Source organism: Xiphias gladius, chromosome 15 (assembly GCF_016859285.1).
Source record: "Xiphias gladius isolate SHS-SW01 ecotype Sanya breed wild chromosome 15, ASM1685928v1, whole genome shotgun sequence".
In the NCBI taxonomy this organism is placed as follows: Eukaryota; Metazoa; Chordata; class Actinopteri; order Istiophoriformes; family Xiphiidae; genus Xiphias; species Xiphias gladius.
In genome coordinates this window covers 14,952,137-14,968,994 of record NC_053414.1, presented here as the reverse complement: position 1 = coordinate 14,968,994, position 16,858 = coordinate 14,952,137, and the positions used below count along the sequence as shown (strand labels likewise).

General features: G+C 37.3%; 2 protein-coding genes and 1 non-coding gene across 4 annotated transcripts; 2 read left to right on the top strand and 1 right to left on the bottom strand.

The window, feature by feature from the left end:
* Nucleotides 1-475: 475 nt before the first annotated feature.
* trnai-aau lies at nt 476-549 on the top strand. Its single transcript has one exon. It is a non-coding gene; the product is annotated as a tRNA-Ile (tRNA).
* Nucleotides 550-2,420: 1,871 nt separating this feature from the next.
* Nucleotides 2,421-6,410, bottom strand: aptx (aprataxin). Of its 2 annotated transcripts, XM_040146142.1 has the most exons (7): nt 6,133-6,409; nt 5,158-5,204; nt 4,617-4,895; nt 4,450-4,509; nt 4,111-4,337; nt 3,013-3,116; nt 2,421-2,913 (listed from the first exon to the last, which is right to left on the bottom strand). In XM_040146142.1, exons 1-7 carry the CDS (start codon nt 6,260-6,262, stop codon nt 2,759-2,761), a joined length of 1,002 nt encoding a protein of 333 aa, XP_040002076.1. In that variant the 5' UTR covers nt 6,263-6,409; the 3' UTR covers nt 2,421-2,758. The 2 variants fall into 2 exon arrangements, with proteins under 2 accessions (XP_040002076.1, XP_040002077.1); XM_040146143.1 differs by lacking the exon at nt 5,158-5,204 and having other exon boundaries at nt 4,617-4,778; nt 6,133-6,410.
* dnaja1 (DnaJ heat shock protein family (Hsp40) member A1) lies at nt 6,333-15,936 on the top strand. The gene is made up of 9 exons (XM_040146141.1): nt 6,333-6,460; nt 8,971-9,131; nt 9,569-9,758; nt 11,976-12,080; nt 12,350-12,577; nt 12,685-12,799; nt 13,051-13,166; nt 13,608-13,708; nt 13,942-15,936. Exons 2-9 carry the CDS (start codon nt 9,000-9,002, stop codon nt 14,173-14,175), a joined length of 1,221 nt encoding a protein of 406 aa, XP_040002075.1. The 5' UTR covers nt 6,333-6,460; nt 8,971-8,999; the 3' UTR covers nt 14,176-15,936.
* Nucleotides 15,937-16,858: the final 922 nt, after the last annotated feature.

Sequence of the window (16,858 nt, the reverse complement as noted above, 5' to 3'; positions counted from 1 at the left end):
ATAAAGTTGTTTTTTAAATTAGCTTTGTGTCTGTATCTGTAATCCTGTAATGTAAATGCTGTATGTGACAGCATACATCTGAATGAGGCCATTTTACCTTTGGTACTATAAGAACATTTTTGCTGAGAACACGTCCGTACTTTAAAGTAACACTGAATGCAGGACTTTGAACTTTGCTCTGGGGTATCGATCGATTCTACTGTAGTTCGATATGACAACTTCCTCCACCACAGGACAATTAAAAATAAGCTAGTGTGTGTTTTAATGCTAACCACAATTAGCTAGCAAATATAACTAGCCAAATAAGCTAGCATAGACTTCTTTTATCGAAGCTTAAGCATTAAAACTTTTGAGTCACTGTCAGTTTTATGTCAATGCTGAAATTGGCAGTCGTGTTGTGGGACAATAAAACAAAAATATAAAATAAAATTGTCAAATTGTGATTAAATACTGTTATTATTCTGTGCGTTCGTATGGCCGGTTAGCTCAGTTGGTTAGAGCGTGGTGCTAATAACGCCAAGGTCGCGGGTTCGATCCCCGTACGGGCCAGCCCGTGTTTTGGTAAGCGATATTTCTTTTGATGACGGTTTAACCCACTCTACTTGAGAACATATCATTACAGGACTTTATGCAGTACCATGGCCCGGTTCGTTGTGCGTCAAAATTGAGTTATCCAGATTAGACTGTTTATAGGGGAGGAGGGGGTTATAGCTACAAGTCCTTAAACCCGAACCTGAAAAAGCGCATCTAGGTGGATCAAGACATTTTAAGGTGAACTCAAAACATGAACAGAAACAAATGGCTCACTTTCTAGCAGATAAAATGAGACTATGATTTTACATGAGAACATGCAGGCTATTAAGAAATCACTATGATCTATTGGTGTAATTATATCAACTTAATTTTCACATTGAAGACTTACTTATAATTAAACATACTAGAAAAAATACAACAAAGTAAAAGCTTGTACTTAAAAAAAAATAAAATCAATCCAAATTTAATGATGAATTGTGAGCAAAACTCAACTAAAAGACCGTTTAAAGACTAATGAAGCCAGAACAAATGACATTTAATTTGATGTCAAGCTGATTTTTAAGAGGTTTCATTAAGGTGTCATTATCATAGCAGGTTTATGATTATCATTTTATCTGACACCAACATCACTGATAGTCTGACCACGTTCACTGGTAATTTCTGATTGTTTAACAGTGATGAAAGAGTGGAAACATTATGGAGCACAATGTAGAGCAAAAAACACCAGTAACAATGCGGCGACCTGCACAGAGTAAGACCTATGTGCATGAATCTGATGCCCTAGTGCATGATGTCTATGCAGATCAACACCACAGCCAGCCATATGAATGCTGATCATGGTTTCAACTCTCTACCCATTCCACCTTTATCTCTTAACAAGAGCGCTCCTTTTATTCAAGAAATCTTGTTCAGAGATTACGAATCCATCGTCAAACTGCTTTCAAACAAACACATTATAAGAATAAACGTGATTATTTTACCCTAATAACATCATGTTAGCCTCATTGGTTCAGCCACATCTGAGGAACAGGGTCCTGGATTACAAAGCTCAAATCCCGGGGATTTGTTTTGTGGCCCTGCCTGTATAAAAATTTAACAGCAGATGGCGACAAAGTCAACCCTTCATGCTTCATGCAAACTCCCACTGGTGTTTTCACGTATTCTGGACGATTAGACCTCTGCTCAGTTTAAAATTAAGAAGAACGATGCTGGCAATTACATAATGTCATCGAAATAAAAGAGGTATAAGTTACCCCACCCTCACAAGTGAAACAAAATTAACAAGGGAATGAACGAAATGTCGATCAAGCAATGTCTGTAAACGCCTACACAGTACTCAGAGGAGCACTGGTCAGTCACAATCAATGGAAACACCTGTGTGGGTGGACTATGGGTGTACAGGGGCTACTCTTTTTCCTCCTTGTACTATTTTAGACAGATTCAAGCTCTGTCAAGTATTAGAAGTATTAAGTAAGTTTCGGTCATGATTTGGTAATAATATCAGCGAAACTGGGGCCCCTTGCTCTGGCACCAAACCATAACTAAATTACCAGCAGATCTGACAGCAACACTATATGCTCCTCCAAACCCAATTGTGTAACAAAGTAAGAGATGTGCAATCCCCCCAGCATCCCACTCAGTCATCACATTTCTATTTCCAGCCTGGCATCACGTAAATTAATCAAAAAAGTTTCTCTTCTGAGGGCAAGATTTTCTTATGCAGTTCCCACTTTCAGCAACAGCTTTGAAAGACCTAAGTCCTGAAGCCAAGACCACTAAGGTCATCTCTGGAAACATACAGTACAAACAGGTGGCCCTAGATGTACTATCACGACAATTACCAATTGTTTTCCATTCATTTTAAATGAAAAAAATCGGGTATGTAATTCTTACAAAACATTTAATACAACATAATTAAACATGTTTGAAAATTTAGGAAGAATAGATGAAATCTCATGAATTGTCCGGTGACGTCCAGCATGAATGCCGTGCATCTTGCAGTGATCCTCCTCTTAAACCTACTGACAAATAACGAGTTGAAAATGGAACAAAAGCTGTACGTGGACATTGTGTTCGGGGTCACGTACTCACAATACTCAATGACGTGTTTTAAAAAAACCATAAACCATAATTAACAGGCAAAAATAATGTCCAACGTGCCAAGAGTCCTATGTTGAGCCCATGGCCATCTGGGGCATTGGATCTCCTCTTTGAAGTCACAGTCTTATCTGGGAAAGTGAGACTTCAGGTGTTCCTTCAGAGCCGGTATAGTGGGAAGCTCTTTGTGACACACGTGACAGCGCAGAGGTAGTTTCAACATCTCACTGGCGCCTTCTTTCACAGTGACCCTCCCGTTTGTTTCAAGCATCTGAATGACATCTGCAGATAAAGAAAAGTGCAAACTTGCAGCAATGGAAACAGTGTACGGCTGAGGAACGTGAGGTTAAAACACCGAAAACAGACTGAATTTACTCTCACCATGAGACTCAATGAAATAGTCTGTTGTGAATGAGTTCCAGTGCTTCTTGTTCTTTAAACAAGGAGAATCAAAGTCCTGGCTGATCACATGGAGATGAACATGACTGTGAAAGAAATAAACACAAAATTAGTTCTTTTTTTTTTGGGTGTCTTCATCAAATATGTGCTGCTCAACCTCAGGAACTTCAGGCTTTAATTTGCACTATAGGTACCAGAGTTTGTTTTTTTTTATTTTATTTTTTTTAAATGCCTGTACCAAGGCTTTGAATACTTTTAAAGGGACCCTTTTTAGTTTCGTAACCCCTACAGAAACAATGAGAAGCTGTGTTTAACTCTGGGTAACAATGGGTGTGCAAGACCTGCTCTGGCTGTACTGTTTACGATAAGGCATGTTTATTTGTATAGCACATTTTATACACAAAGACAATTTAAAGTTATATAATGCATTACAACAGAGCAGGAAATACAAAATAAAACATTACAACATTTAAATTTGATGATTAAAGGTCAGACACCACTTAAAAATTAAAGATAGAAGCAGAAATAAATATTACTCATGTAAAGATTTAAGTGCAAGGTGGATAAATTAAGTGTTTAAGGTTCAGTCAGAGGCAGCAGGGAACATAAAGTGGACCTTTGATCTTAGATTATTCTGTTACTTATAAAAATTAAAAAAAAATTTAATGTAGACAGAAAGTGCTTTTAAAATCTTTTTGGAGACCCTTGAGATTTGAGTCTTGGCTGCGATACAGAACTGAGTTCACAAGTTATGGCATGAAACTCACAACTAGAAGAAAAACTACAAGCGAACACTGAAAAAAGAAAGGTCCCAGATCTGACAGCTTCTTTGACTACGAAACAAAACAAAAAAAAATCAATGTTGTATGATGTTTAATGATTTAATTTACATATTGTACTGCCTTTAACTCAAATCAGTGGCATCCTGGAACATAGAAAAATATTGCATGTTGACTGAACTACAAATGTTTTAGAAAATGGCTGACAACAATGTAGAATTAACATTTTTTGGTTTTAATGGGATAAAACACCAGTGTGGTCATTCACCGTAAAAGCAACATTCAAGCAGTTATTACTAACCTCATACTTGGGATGGCATGGTACCCTGTGCGGAAGCGTAGTGAGCTAGCATCGGGGCACTGCTGAACCATCCGGTCAGCAACTTGCTGCATGTGTTTCACCAGGTCACAGTGCTCCTCACGCAACGCCTTCAGACTGGGGATGGACTGCCACGGGAGGACCAGCCAGTGGTAGCGAGCTTTTGGGTATTTATCTTTAATTACCACTATCTTATCATCCTTGTATACCTAGAAAAATGGAAACTATGATATTTGACTGCCAGCTTTGATCGTCATTAGTAAGCATCACACCACATTAGTAAGCCTTTTTTTTTTTTTTTTTTTTTAAAACAACAGCTACCTGCATCTTTGGGTCTTGCATTGAAATCTTCAGACCTTGGCTCCAATGTCCAACATTTTCCTACAACAGATTTCAGATAACATCTTCCTTTTGTATAACATTCTCTTACCAGCTCTAAAATAATAAAAACATTTTCAATATGTGCATGCACTTTTTTTTTTCCTTACACTGGTTTTTGTGGCTTCTCCATGGCTGACTGACACAGAGAGCTTTTCTGTCTGTTTGGTGGCTTTCATTTTCTGAGACTCTCTCTGACTCTCTCTGTCATCTGGAGCTGACTCTCGTGGTCTTTTGGTGCCACCGTGGTTGCCGGTGGGATCCTCTTTGAACTGTACAGTGTATGGATAGAGCTGATTGACAATATGAAGCTGCTGTCCAGGCTTCATTTTGATCTCATTGCCTGTACCCACCACCACAGAGTCTATGGAGGTGGGGTTCACGCCCAGCTTTGGAATAAAGATAGGAGATGAGACACAGAGTGTTAAATAACCTTTGGAAGACTTTCTCAGTAATCACTGAAATAAAACGATGAATAAAAAATAATCATTACTGCAGGGAGACTAAACAGAACTTGTCCAAAATGTTTAGCAATGGATATTCAAAGTAGCAGCGAGGACTAAAGGTATTTAATTAAATTTAGCATTAAACTTGATTAATATTATTTAAATGATTTCACACTGACAAAATTAACGTTTTTATACATCTTACCTGTTTAACTTTGACATAACCTTTGTTGCATTCTGCTTTCAATTCAACTGGTTGGGGAGGGATAACATTTGCACAGGTTAAAGTTTGTTTTTAGTACTTTTAGATTATTGAGACTTTTGAATATTTTTTATTATTTTTGCATTAAAAATACAAAAAAAATGCAAAGAAAAATATGAAAACAAATGTTAAAGAAACCAAAATTCAACAATTTGCATGAAATGTGACAATCCTTTTACGAAAATACAAGAGAGACTTAGGCTGAAAAAATCTGCATCTATGTAAATGGTATCTGGCTATTAATACAATTAAATGTGTATGGTAAAATTGTTCATTCTTAGATTTGTGCATTTTATGAAAAGCAAACAGCACTTTATGGTGGTATAGAGAAATTACTACAAATATTAAATAAAATAAGTCTAGCCACTTTCATGCCATTTTTTGTTGGAATAAATCCAAAATGACATGTATCAGAAAAACTGACCTTGTTGGTGTTACATATTAATGTGTACAATTATTGATGCATTAATATGTAAGTAGCATTTTAATGTTGTACTTGGTTGAGGTGTAGCAGATTTCTAGGGCTGTAACTAAAGATTATGGCCATAACTGATTAATCATTTCTTCTATATGAATAATCAATGAAAAATGACCATCACAATTTCCTAGAGCCCAAGGTGACATCTTCAAATATCTAGTTTTGTCCGAACAACACTTCAAAACCCAAAAATATTCAACTTTTTATAATGTTAAGGCAAAGAAACGTGTCAAATTCTCACATTTAAGCAGATGGTGCCATACCAATTTTAACTCTTTTGAATACTGTTGGCTAGTTTGGTCTGTAACAGAGCATCATATTTTATAAGCTCATTATATGCTTAACTTGGTGACATTTATTGCATAGTGCTTATTTTTCTGATGTTTTAAGCCTTACAAGTTTAGCTAACTGCTAACACAGCTAGTGTATCAGTATATTACCTTGGTGCCGGGAGCATTTTTTGTCTTTAATAGTCGTTTCTGGACCTCGACCCAGGACAACTGTCTGTAAGTGGGACAGCTGAATGGGTTTATGATTGCCCTCCTCGCTGATGAGCCAACAAATTGGCATTTTATCATTTTATTTTTTAATTTAATTTAATGTATTTTTTTTTTTGCTTTTACAAAACTGTTACGGGCGACTCACGCTTGTTTTGGTGACTCGTCCTGTCGCAGGAAAGTGACGTCGCATAGAACAATCTGGAAGCGTCGCTGTGAGCGCAAATCTGCTCTGAACTTGTGGGGATTCACACTATTGTCTTCATATAAGGTTGGAAAATAACAATTCAGCCGTACATATTTCTCTTATACGAGTGTCACGTTTGATTTTTTATGCTTAACGTCAGAAAAACAGCTTAGCTGGCGTGTTAGCGTTAGCCAGGCTTTCACTGCTGAAGTACGTAGGGCCTGAGAGATGTGAAGCCCTCGCTACTGTTTTCGTCATGAGAATAGTAACAGGTAGTTGTACACGTATTAACGTTAATTAATACTAGTGTCAACAAAAACTAAACCTGTGGTAGTCCTAGAGTTCGTGTTTGGTAGCCCCCGAAATCCTCTGTTTCGGGGGAAAATTGAACATTAGTTCTCAACACAAACATGACGTGTGACCGTAGGGGATATTTGAAGCTCTGTGCGTGTTATTACTCTCCATTGTCTGCCATCTAATTGTAGCACTTTGTGTTAGGCCCATGGTTAAAACGAAGCTACAGTTGTATTCAAAGGTTTAGGCCCCCCTGAGCAAATTTTCTACATATCCTGTTCATTTTTGAAGGGGAAAGAAGTAAATGCAACCCTTGCAGCAAACAGATATTTAAAATGAGCAGTTCTCCAAGTGTTGTTAAGGCTCTGTTACTTTTTATTTCATGAACTTCTGAAATAGATTTTGCCTCCCTACTGAGAGTCTTTCTACTCTTGATTTAGCAATGTTCACCCACTCTTGCTGCAGATCACTTCAAGCTCTGAGACATTTTCAGGCTGTCTTGATCTACCCTCAGGTTTTCAGTGATGTTCAGGTCACGGGACTGTGAGGACTGTTCCTAAAGCTTCAGCTTGTGTTTCTTGAAGTAGTTCATGGTGGATTTTCAGCCCTGCTTTGGATCATTGTCCTGTTGTAGAAGCCAGACTCTTTTCACTTGCACTTTTTTTGACTGACTGCAGGACATTTGCATTCGGAATTTGCTGATATGTAGTGGACTGCATTCTTCCCTCTATCTGTGCATTATGTCCCGTGCCACTGGCTGCTACACAACCCCAAAGCAGAATATTACTAAGTACTGACTTCGTTTTGCCCATGCCACATTTTTTTTTTTTTTTTTACCTTCATGAAATAAAAAGTTAACAGTGCATTAACATTTGAAGAAAGGCTCATTTTAATGTCTGTTTGCTGCAGGGGCTGTGTTTACTTATTTTTACTTAAAACAATCAACAAAATATGTAATTTGCCCAGGAGCCACAACTTTTGCCTACAACTGTAAAACAAGATAATTACAGACAACCATCATCCATATCACAGAAATCAGTCACCATCACAATCAACAAACATTGCTCATTTGGATTTTTTTGGTAGGATTCATTAATGATCAGTTATCCTGTACATCAGGCAGTTACTTGTCAGTTTATTTAGTACATCCAGCTTTTTAAGAAAGGCTGTTGATTTAAATTCATGGTCATTTTGGGGGTTGCAGATTGTTGTTCTCTTGAGTTGCATTGTATTATACTGAGAGGTCCATTTTGTCCTAACTAATTATTGAGAATGCAACACAGTTCAACAGCACCACGACTTACATCCTCAAAATGACCATTAAGTTGAATTACCACCCCTCTAAATCCACTTCAACTAAACTGAACATTATAACCATGAAAGTGGGATTTATTGGAGGATGTTGCATTAAAGTCACAGCAATAGTTTAACATGGGCATGGCTAATAAAATGGCAACAGCGTGTAAACCTAAACCTACATTTCTATACGTCACACGATCCTTATTACTTCCTGATGTCTGGGTACATTTATGTTGATGACTAGCACTATAATATCTTGCCACATTCAAAAACTTCCTCATGGTATCATTTTATGTCTCTGCCTAGTGCACTTTTTATACATGCACCATAGGTGAGTATTATAAGGGGACATTTCGCGCATTAGAAATTTTCGAACAAACATACCATGAGCATTGTTGATACACGCTGAGTTCCCACTCTATTAAATACATCTGTACAGTCTAATGCAATCTAATACAACAGTCTTACAATAATTGGGAAGCTTGCAGTGATAGCTAGAGTCAGCGAGATGTTGATTTAACTTAATGGTACTTTTTGAGGCCATATTTAATAGTTGTGTTTTACTGAACTGAATTATATTCAAAAGATGTTTCTTAATATTTTGTCCACCATCATTTACAGACATAAGGGGGACAGAATATTTGAGAGACGTTGCAGCTGTATTTTCTTAATAAGGGAAAGAGCCTATTCAAATCTAGCCTTTTTACAACACAAAGGGCTCTCTCACAGCTCAGCCACATGATGATACACTCTGTTTTTGCATGAATTAAAGGGCTCTCTTTCCTCTTGTCCCAATAACATGCTGCAAATTCTTATTCACTTAGCAGCACAATAAATTTCATCCAAACTCTTACCATGCTCTTTAGCTCTTAGTTTGGGGACCGAATATTTGTAGGCAAGGTCATTCTGGTAAGATTTTTGTTGTAGGGTTGTGAGGTAAGGGCTACATTGAAACTGACTATTGAAATACCGACTGTGTTTTTCTTTTCTTTTACTTTTAGAGAACCAAGGTTATCATTTAAAGGTGAACATGGTCAAGGAAACGGGCTTCTATGACACACTGGGTGTGAAACCTAATGCTACTCCTGATGAACTGAAAAGGGCCTATCGTAAACTAGCCCTGAAATACCACCCTGACAAAAATCCTACTGAAGGAGAGAAGGTAAGCACCTTGTATTACACCAATAAATATTAACATAAGCAGCCGCATTCAGTTTTTGTTGAATAGAATTCCCCATAACAGTAGTGTTCTTATACTGAAAATACAGCTCTACTAATGTCCAAATCCTAAAATCTAGTTTAAAATCTATCTGGATGTTACATATGAATAAATTAAATAATGTAGGTCAGTGCATCAGATGAAACGGTGCTAGTTTTTGTTAAATCTATTTTCCTTTGGTAGATTTATCTAAATGTCCTTGTTGCATTTGTAAGGGCCATCTAAAAGTAATATATGAAGAACTCAGTCAATTTCAGACCTCAGCTATTATTTCGCACACAATGTCAAAGAGTTAAATACCTTTTAAGCAGCAGCATATAGCCAGAAATGTTTGCCCCACCCAAAGAAGTATGTATTTGTTTGTTTCTTTTCTTTCATAGTTCAAGCAGATCTCACAAGCATATGAGGTTTTGTCAGATGCCAAGAAGAGAGAGCTGTACGACCGTGGAGGTGAAAAGGCTATAAAGGAAGGAGGAACTGGTGGCGGTGGCGGTGGGGGCTTTGCATCGCCCATGGACATCTTTGACCTGTTTTTTGGTGGAGGTTGTCGGATGCACAGAGAGCGAAAAGGTACGGGGATATTAGAGAAATAATCAGTGAGCTGACATGATGTGTGAAGTTCGTAATGTGTCTGTATTTCTGGGTTAAAAGTTTAGAGGTCTCACTGAGTTATATAAGGCAAAAATTTCTCTTTGCTGATTCATCTTCTGAGCCAGAGCCAGCTCTATTGAGGAGGAAGGTGCAGCATCGAACACTGATTTTCATTACTGAATAATCAGCCAGTTATTTTCTTGATTAATCAATTGATTGTTTGGTCTAGACTAGACTGCACCTAGCTATGATCGGAAAACGTACAGTGGTACGGCTAAAGAACATGACGGCAACAAAATGGGTTGACAATTAAACCCACTTCAAATATAACACCGCCTGAGAGAAAAAGTGAGTGTGTAGAAAAAGTGAGTGTGTAGTGTGCAGCTACAAAACCACTGGGAAGAAAAACCACAAACCTGAAGAGACACCTTAAGGCGCACCACACAGAAATTGAGGTAACCTAACGTTTGGCTGTTAAATAATGTTACTTTACTTTTAAAGCCATATTAAGCCAACTACTTAAAGCAGTGTTGTAACATTGTCTATGAGCATCTCCTAAGAACGGGACACTGCCACATTGCTTGCAGATGGGGATCTAGTCTCACTGAAAGTCAGTAGCCCTGTCAGATACGTTGGCCAAGCTTTTGCTTAAAACAAGTTCGTTTGTTTGGGTGTATTAAAGATGCTGTCCATGTTAAAGCACACACGGCTTAATTGCCATACACATTTCAGGTCTTGTTGATTTTGAATGGGTCCATGATAGCTAAATGAGGTCTATTTGCAACATCTGCTGGTTATTAAAATGCAAAGTGTATAATGTAGAAGATTGTTTTGGGCTTGAATAAAGTCTGTAGGGCAGTATTTAGCTGTCTAGTACTTAGCTTGCTTTTTGTGCAAAAAGGTTTCAAATATTTTCTTTACAAATGTATTTAAATGGTAGTGTACAACCTATTTTAAACACATGCTGTATGAGTATAAAAAGTCTAGTACAACACTGCCACTAAGGCCTACAAAATTACACGGTAAAATTAATCTCAGTAATCAGTAATCTTTTGGGCAGAGTCCTGACAAAACTGAACATTATAAGGGTGGGATTTATTGGAGGCCTGTTTTACAGGGTTCTTTCTGATTGTGGAGGGTTTTCTTTTTTCTTTCTGATCAACTCATATTGCAAGAATTAGATTGCATCAGATTTCCTAATGTTGTTGCATCTTTCCAGACTTGATTGTTAGAATCAACTTGGATGAAATGTTATTTGAAAGTAGTTTGCTGAAGTGTGACTGAAATGCTCATTCGTAGTCTTGACTAAAACGAGACTAAAATGTTTATGTTTCAATTTGACTAAGACAAAACTAAAATGTCCAGTTTTAGTCGACCAAAAATTGACTAAAAATAAAAGGTGTGAGTTTAGCTAAATATGACTAAAACTAACTATATGAGAAAAACTAAACAAAATTAACAGTATACAAAACATTAAATTTACTCTAATGTAAGTCAGAAGAGGAAAAGTCTCAAATTCTCACATTTGAGAACCTTAGGTCATCAAAGTTTGATATTTGTACTCGGAGAAACGACTTCAATGATTAACAGATTATCAGAATAATTGCCGATTAATTGTCTTTCAATCATCTAATTGATTAATCCTCTAATCACTGCACATGTACTTTGCGGCGTGCTTGATTTAGGCCTATCAGTTCAGCTGTTCTTAAAGGGAACAAAGCAAGACTTTCTCATGCTTTAATGAATCTTCCCCACATTCTTCCTCTGGTTTGTCTTTGTGAGCAATCGCATTATAGCCCAGGGATCAAGCGTGACAAATGTCTGAGAGAATATGTCTTAACTCTGGCTGTGCATAAACTGCCCTATTTTTGAATATGCAGTTTGGCCAAAAGGAAACTATTCTGAGCCTCAAAAAAAGAAGTAAACACAGCTTCTCCCCATCTATAGCCCAGTGTCATCTTCCATAACCTTTTTTTCTTGTTCAAATTCGTTACTATTTGTTATTTATGATTGGTAGCAGAAATTTAGGCTTGTTTATAATAAACGTGTGGTAATGCAATATATAAGGATACTGATATTAAGCAATCAAACACAAGGAGTGTGTATTGATGAAATCTTTTCAACTGTGACCCCTAGTCCAAGGAAGAATATTGTTCTGTGGTTTGTCTCACAATGTAATGTTTTCTTTCACTCCAGGGAAGAATATCGTTCATCAGATTACAGTGACGCTGGAAGATCTTTATAATGGAGCTACAAGAAAGCTTACTGTCCATAAGAATACTATTTGTGAGAGATGTGAAGGTACGTCTTTGGCTACGCGAATTACTAATATGCCCTTGTCGGTGTCTGTCACTGGACTTGTTTGGTAATCCAAGCAGGCTTTTCTGCACACGCATACCCAAGCAAGCCATAAAAAGGCTCTTTGTCCAGTAACAAAACGCATCAGTTTCGTAAATTTAATCCAGTCCTTTCTTGCCAGGTCACCACAGTTTATAGCCTGGAAATGAGCCAAATCTAACACAAAGATAGCCTTTAACTTTTTTCTTTCTTTTTTTTTTTTTCGTGTTAAGGTCGAGGGAGTCGGAAGGGAGCTGCACAGATGTGCATGACTTGCCACGGCACAGGCATGCAGGTCCGTGTGCACCAACTAGTACCAGGTATGGTCCAGCAAGTGTCCACAGTGTGCCACAGCTGTCAGGGCCAAGGACAGAGAATCAGCCACAAGGACCGCTGCAAAGCATGTGGAGGCCGGAAGATCCTGCGACAGAAGAAGATCTTGGAGGTCCACATTGACAAAGGTGAGAGGGTAATCTAAATGCATCTGTGACTGATTTAAGATTATGATAAAAAAAAAAAAAAAAAAAAACCATTGTACAAACATCACCCAGTCACTTTACTGTCACAGGAATGAGGGATGGCCAAAAGATTGTTCTCCATGGAGAGGGAGATCAGGAGCCAGGACTTGAGCCAGGTGATATCATCATTGTCCTGGACCAGCGAGAACATGCACGTTTCACCAGGTAAAACATTCTCTGTTATCAGGTGTCTTTTGCTACTAATGTTATATGTGCTACCAGATTTAGTGATGGTGTGATTATTGAGTGCAGCCTGTACAGGTTGTATATATGTACAGCTGTTCATTAGTAGATGACAGGTGACCCTGAACTACATAGCAGGACACTTTTTTTTTTTTTTTAAGACCATCGGGTCCATCCAGTAAAATAACTTCTGCTTTTTTTTTTCCTTAACTTGTTCTTGCTGTTGTCTTCAGGAGAGGAAAGGACCTGATCATGTCCATGGAGTTACAGCTGGTTGAAGCTTTGTGTGGTTTCAAGAAACCTGTACCGACACTGGACAACAGAGCTCTCCTCATCACCTCACACCCAGGTAAACCAAATCATAAAATAGTTAAAATTATTCACTCGATTTGACTTTACAGAATGTTTGGGAGAAAAATATTTATAATAAATACAAACGATTAAGTGTTTGGCATCACCATTTGTGATAGACTTAATTTATTACCACAAAACAAATATCTTGCCTTGTCTTTATTTATTATTTATTTTGTTAAGGTGTGGATTGTACTTCATTCAGTGAAGGCCTCGTTGTCGGAAGAACACTCCACCTTGACTGTAAAACCCATAAGAATAGACCACAAACTTATTCTTACTCAGTTCATTTCTTTTAATTGAGAGTAAATAAATGATAAGAAGATGTAGAATATCACATCATCATCTCGTCAATAACCAGTAAAATTAGTTTTCATGTTATCAGCTTTTCAGCACTAAGGAGACCCATGTTTTTATTTATTTATTTTTTTAATCACAGGAGAATTGATCAAGCCTGGAGACACAAAGTGCGTCTTGAATGAAGGGATGCCCGTTTATCGCAGACCGTTTGAGAAGGGACGCCTCATTATTCACTTCTCAGTAAGACGTTTTTCGATAACCACTTTTTTAAAAATCTCTCTTCTTACCTTGTCTATTATATTTTTATCTCACACGTGCTTTCCTTTCTGTAAAAGGAAATAAATCTACATCAGCCTCACACACACAAAAAGAAGTCAGCATTTTTACACATGTACATAAAAACATTAATCTGACAAGCCACAGTGCTGAGCTGGTAACAGTGGTAACACGCTCGTTACGGTTGTTTCCATTAGGTGGTGTTCCCACAAGCCAACTTCCTCCCCAAGCACAAGCTGAAGGAGCTGCAGCGCTACCTCCCAGAAAAGGTGGACGCAGAGCAGCCAGACAGTATGGATGATGACCTCTACATCTACGCCGACCTGGAGGACTGCGACTTTGAGAACAGAAAAAGACACCACCATCAGTACTACTACATGGATGAAGACGACTACGCCAGCACTGGAGGTGTTCAGTGCCAGACGTCTTAAATAACAACTGGCTTGCTCGTATTCCAGAAGCCCAAACCATCATCTCTAAAGCAAAGCACCTTTTTGAAAATTTGTGCACTTTTTATTTTATTACTTTTCTCAAAATCATAACTGTTAACTCGTTGAAATTTCTTTCAAGCTGAATCATAAAACTGTGTCGCAACGCCATCCTGATTTATTGTAATACTTTTTGGATTGAGTGGAGTATCTTAAAGTTCCAGGACTAAACTTGGATCCAGGCGAACGGGATTCCTCGTCATTTCTTGGATCTTATTTTCTTTTTCTTTTTTTTTCTTTTCCCAGTCTCACTGTGATTTTAGACGAGGGCTGGTATTAAAGATGCTTCAGAGGAAAGAAAAACTTCTTTGTCGAAACAAGGACTGCCTGCTTTTTATGCAGTTACAGTACAAGTGATGGCCAAAATTAATCTGAAAATAACCTTTTTTTTAATAGTGTTATTAAAACAGTTGTTGTTGTGAACCACTTGTCCATGACTCTTTCAATCAGTTGTGTGTAAAGACCTAATCTTCAGATGGGGATGGAGAAGAGGGATATGCATTGATACTTGACAACAACATTTATGCTGTTTCACCCTTTCAAGGGCTATTTTCTTAACATTTTTAAACAATCTTGACAATGTGACAGGAAGATGTAAAGTTAATAATGATTCGGGCAGGAGAGTATCTAGGTTCATGCCACTAAATTGTAGATTGTTCAGACTAATATATAAGTTTTGTATAATATTTTTCCTTCTGAGCTGCGGGTTGTCTGTTGTGATGCCACAGTTGTTTTTGTTTTGGGAACCTTGTGTGGGGAGTGCAACATCTCATATATATATATATAGATATCTATATAAATAAAGCTAAATATGCATGGCAGGGTAGGTTTTCAGAGAAAAAAAGGTCAAATGTTTAAGAAGTCTTTATTTTGGAACAAAATGCATAGATCAGTGGGGGGCTTCCAAGAAGCAGGTTATCTGGATAATTGTATTCAAACTCAGAATAGGTATTTTAATGTTGCAGATTTTATCTGGTTTGGGGTTTTAGCAGAAAGTTATACAGATAACAAAGATATAACAGGCCCCTAATGCCTTGATGGCAAATTTTTTTCCTCTCTTTTAAAAGTATCAAGTGCCAAGTTGCAGCCAAGTTGAATTAAAAAAAAAGAGTGGGTAATGTCTAGGTTGTTGTTTTACAGGTTGGATGTTCTTCAGATTATTTCAGTTACTTCTCTGGTCTCAAGACCAAAATCTGGAATTTAAATGACACATTTTAATCAAAGTAGCAAGTTAAATTATTTGATGGGTTTTTGCCGGTGTTGGCCCACAAGCTATTAAGTGTGTCTTTTTTCGTATTTCTGATCCTACTAGTAAATGCCAGATGGGACTTAAAATCGGCACACCTGATACCTCATTGAATTGTCTGCCTGTTTGAAAGCCTTATCATAACTTAACTTGAAGCTACTTGATAATGCAGGTGGTTTGTTTGTTCGTTTGTTTGTTTGTTTGTTTGTTTGTTTGTTTTTTGATTGATGATTTTTGCCTTGAACATTGTAAAACACAACTGAGCTCACAGAAGAGAGGCTCCTTAAATGTTTCGACAGTTGTTCCTGAAAGCAGATGCAAATTTACGAGTAGTCATAATTTCAGGGGAGTTCAACTAAAGTGAGTGTTGGCAAGGTCTTAATTGCGTATTTGAAACAATGATCTACTTGTTCGTGCTCATGTTTTCTAATTAAATGCAGTTTGATGGTCTTTCTAAATTGTGGTGTTACTGTCTGTTAGAGAGATTTTTTTTTTTTTGCCGGGACATCTGCTGATACTTAAAACACTTGATTAAAGTTACACCATAAAATGACGTAAGCATTTTTGAAGTTTCAAGCTTGTGGTTATACCTCAACAATCAAAAAGATTTCGAAATAACACAGAAAGCTTGAAACTGCAACAATGCGTATGTCCTTTTCTGGAGGAACCCTGGACTTATTGTCAATCCACATTTTATAGTTAAACTGTGTTTTATTTTAAATCACGCAGATATTGGTTTTATTAGAGGTCAGGAAATAATATTATTCTTAAACACCGGCATAGTAGCATTATTAAGAACGATTCTTTCTTCTGCCAACCTTCAGCTGTGCAATACGACATAATCTTAAACTACATTTTAAACGATTAGTCGATGAATCCATTGGGGAAAAAATTTAATTGGCATCTGGTTTGTTAATCAATGGTTCCAGCCTGTAAATGTGAGTGTTTACTGGGTCTTGTAGCCTTTTGTGTCAGTAAACCCAATATCTTTGGATTTGGGGCATTGATATGGGACATCAAGCTATTTAAAGGAGTATATTTTGGGCTCTGGGAAATATTGATGCACAGATAATCTGCAGATTAAGCGATTATGAAAATAATTGTTAGTTGCAGCCCTAGTTTGAACTGTAAAATAAAGAATAACTTGTGGACATGAAAACAAGAAAAGGAAGTAAGTGTTGTACTAATAGATATTGAAATCCACTGTTAGAACGTTAATTTACAATATACTGACAAGCCTGGTTTGTTGTTTTACAAGGATTTCAAACATTTCTAAATTTGGCTGCCTGGAACTATATAAATTGAAAAAAGTATTTTGTCAGTAAGGGTACAAGTCTGATAGCTGAGTGATATATTATGTTTAAAATGGCACAGTAGCGG

What these genes read in the sequence shown, in the direction of transcription:
- aptx (XM_040146142.1), bottom strand. Translation starts at nt 6,262, where the DNA reads ATGCCAATTTGTTGGCTCATCAGCGAGGAGGGCAATCATAAACCCATT. An exon ending in CATGCCATCCCAAGTATGAG is followed by an intron (nt 3,117 to 4,110) that starts GTTAGTAATAAC and finishes TTTCTTTCACAG; the next exon opens with TCATGTTCATCTCCATGTGA. An exon ending in CTATTTCATTGAGTCTCATG is followed by an intron (nt 2,914 to 3,012) that starts GTGAGAGTAAAT and finishes CTTTATCTGCAG; the next exon opens with ATGTCATTCAGATGCTTGAA.
- dnaja1 (XM_040146141.1), top strand. Translation starts at nt 9,000, where the DNA reads ATGGTCAAGGAAACGGGCTTCTATGACACACTGGGTGTGAAACCTAAT. An exon ending in GATGCACAGAGAGCGAAAAG is followed by an intron (nt 9,759 to 11,975) that starts GTACGGGGATAT and finishes CTTTCACTCCAG; the next exon opens with GGAAGAATATCGTTCATCAG. An exon ending in CCTCATCACCTCACACCCAG is followed by an intron (nt 13,167 to 13,607) that starts GTAAACCAAATC and finishes TTTTAATCACAG; the next exon opens with GAGAATTGATCAAGCCTGGA.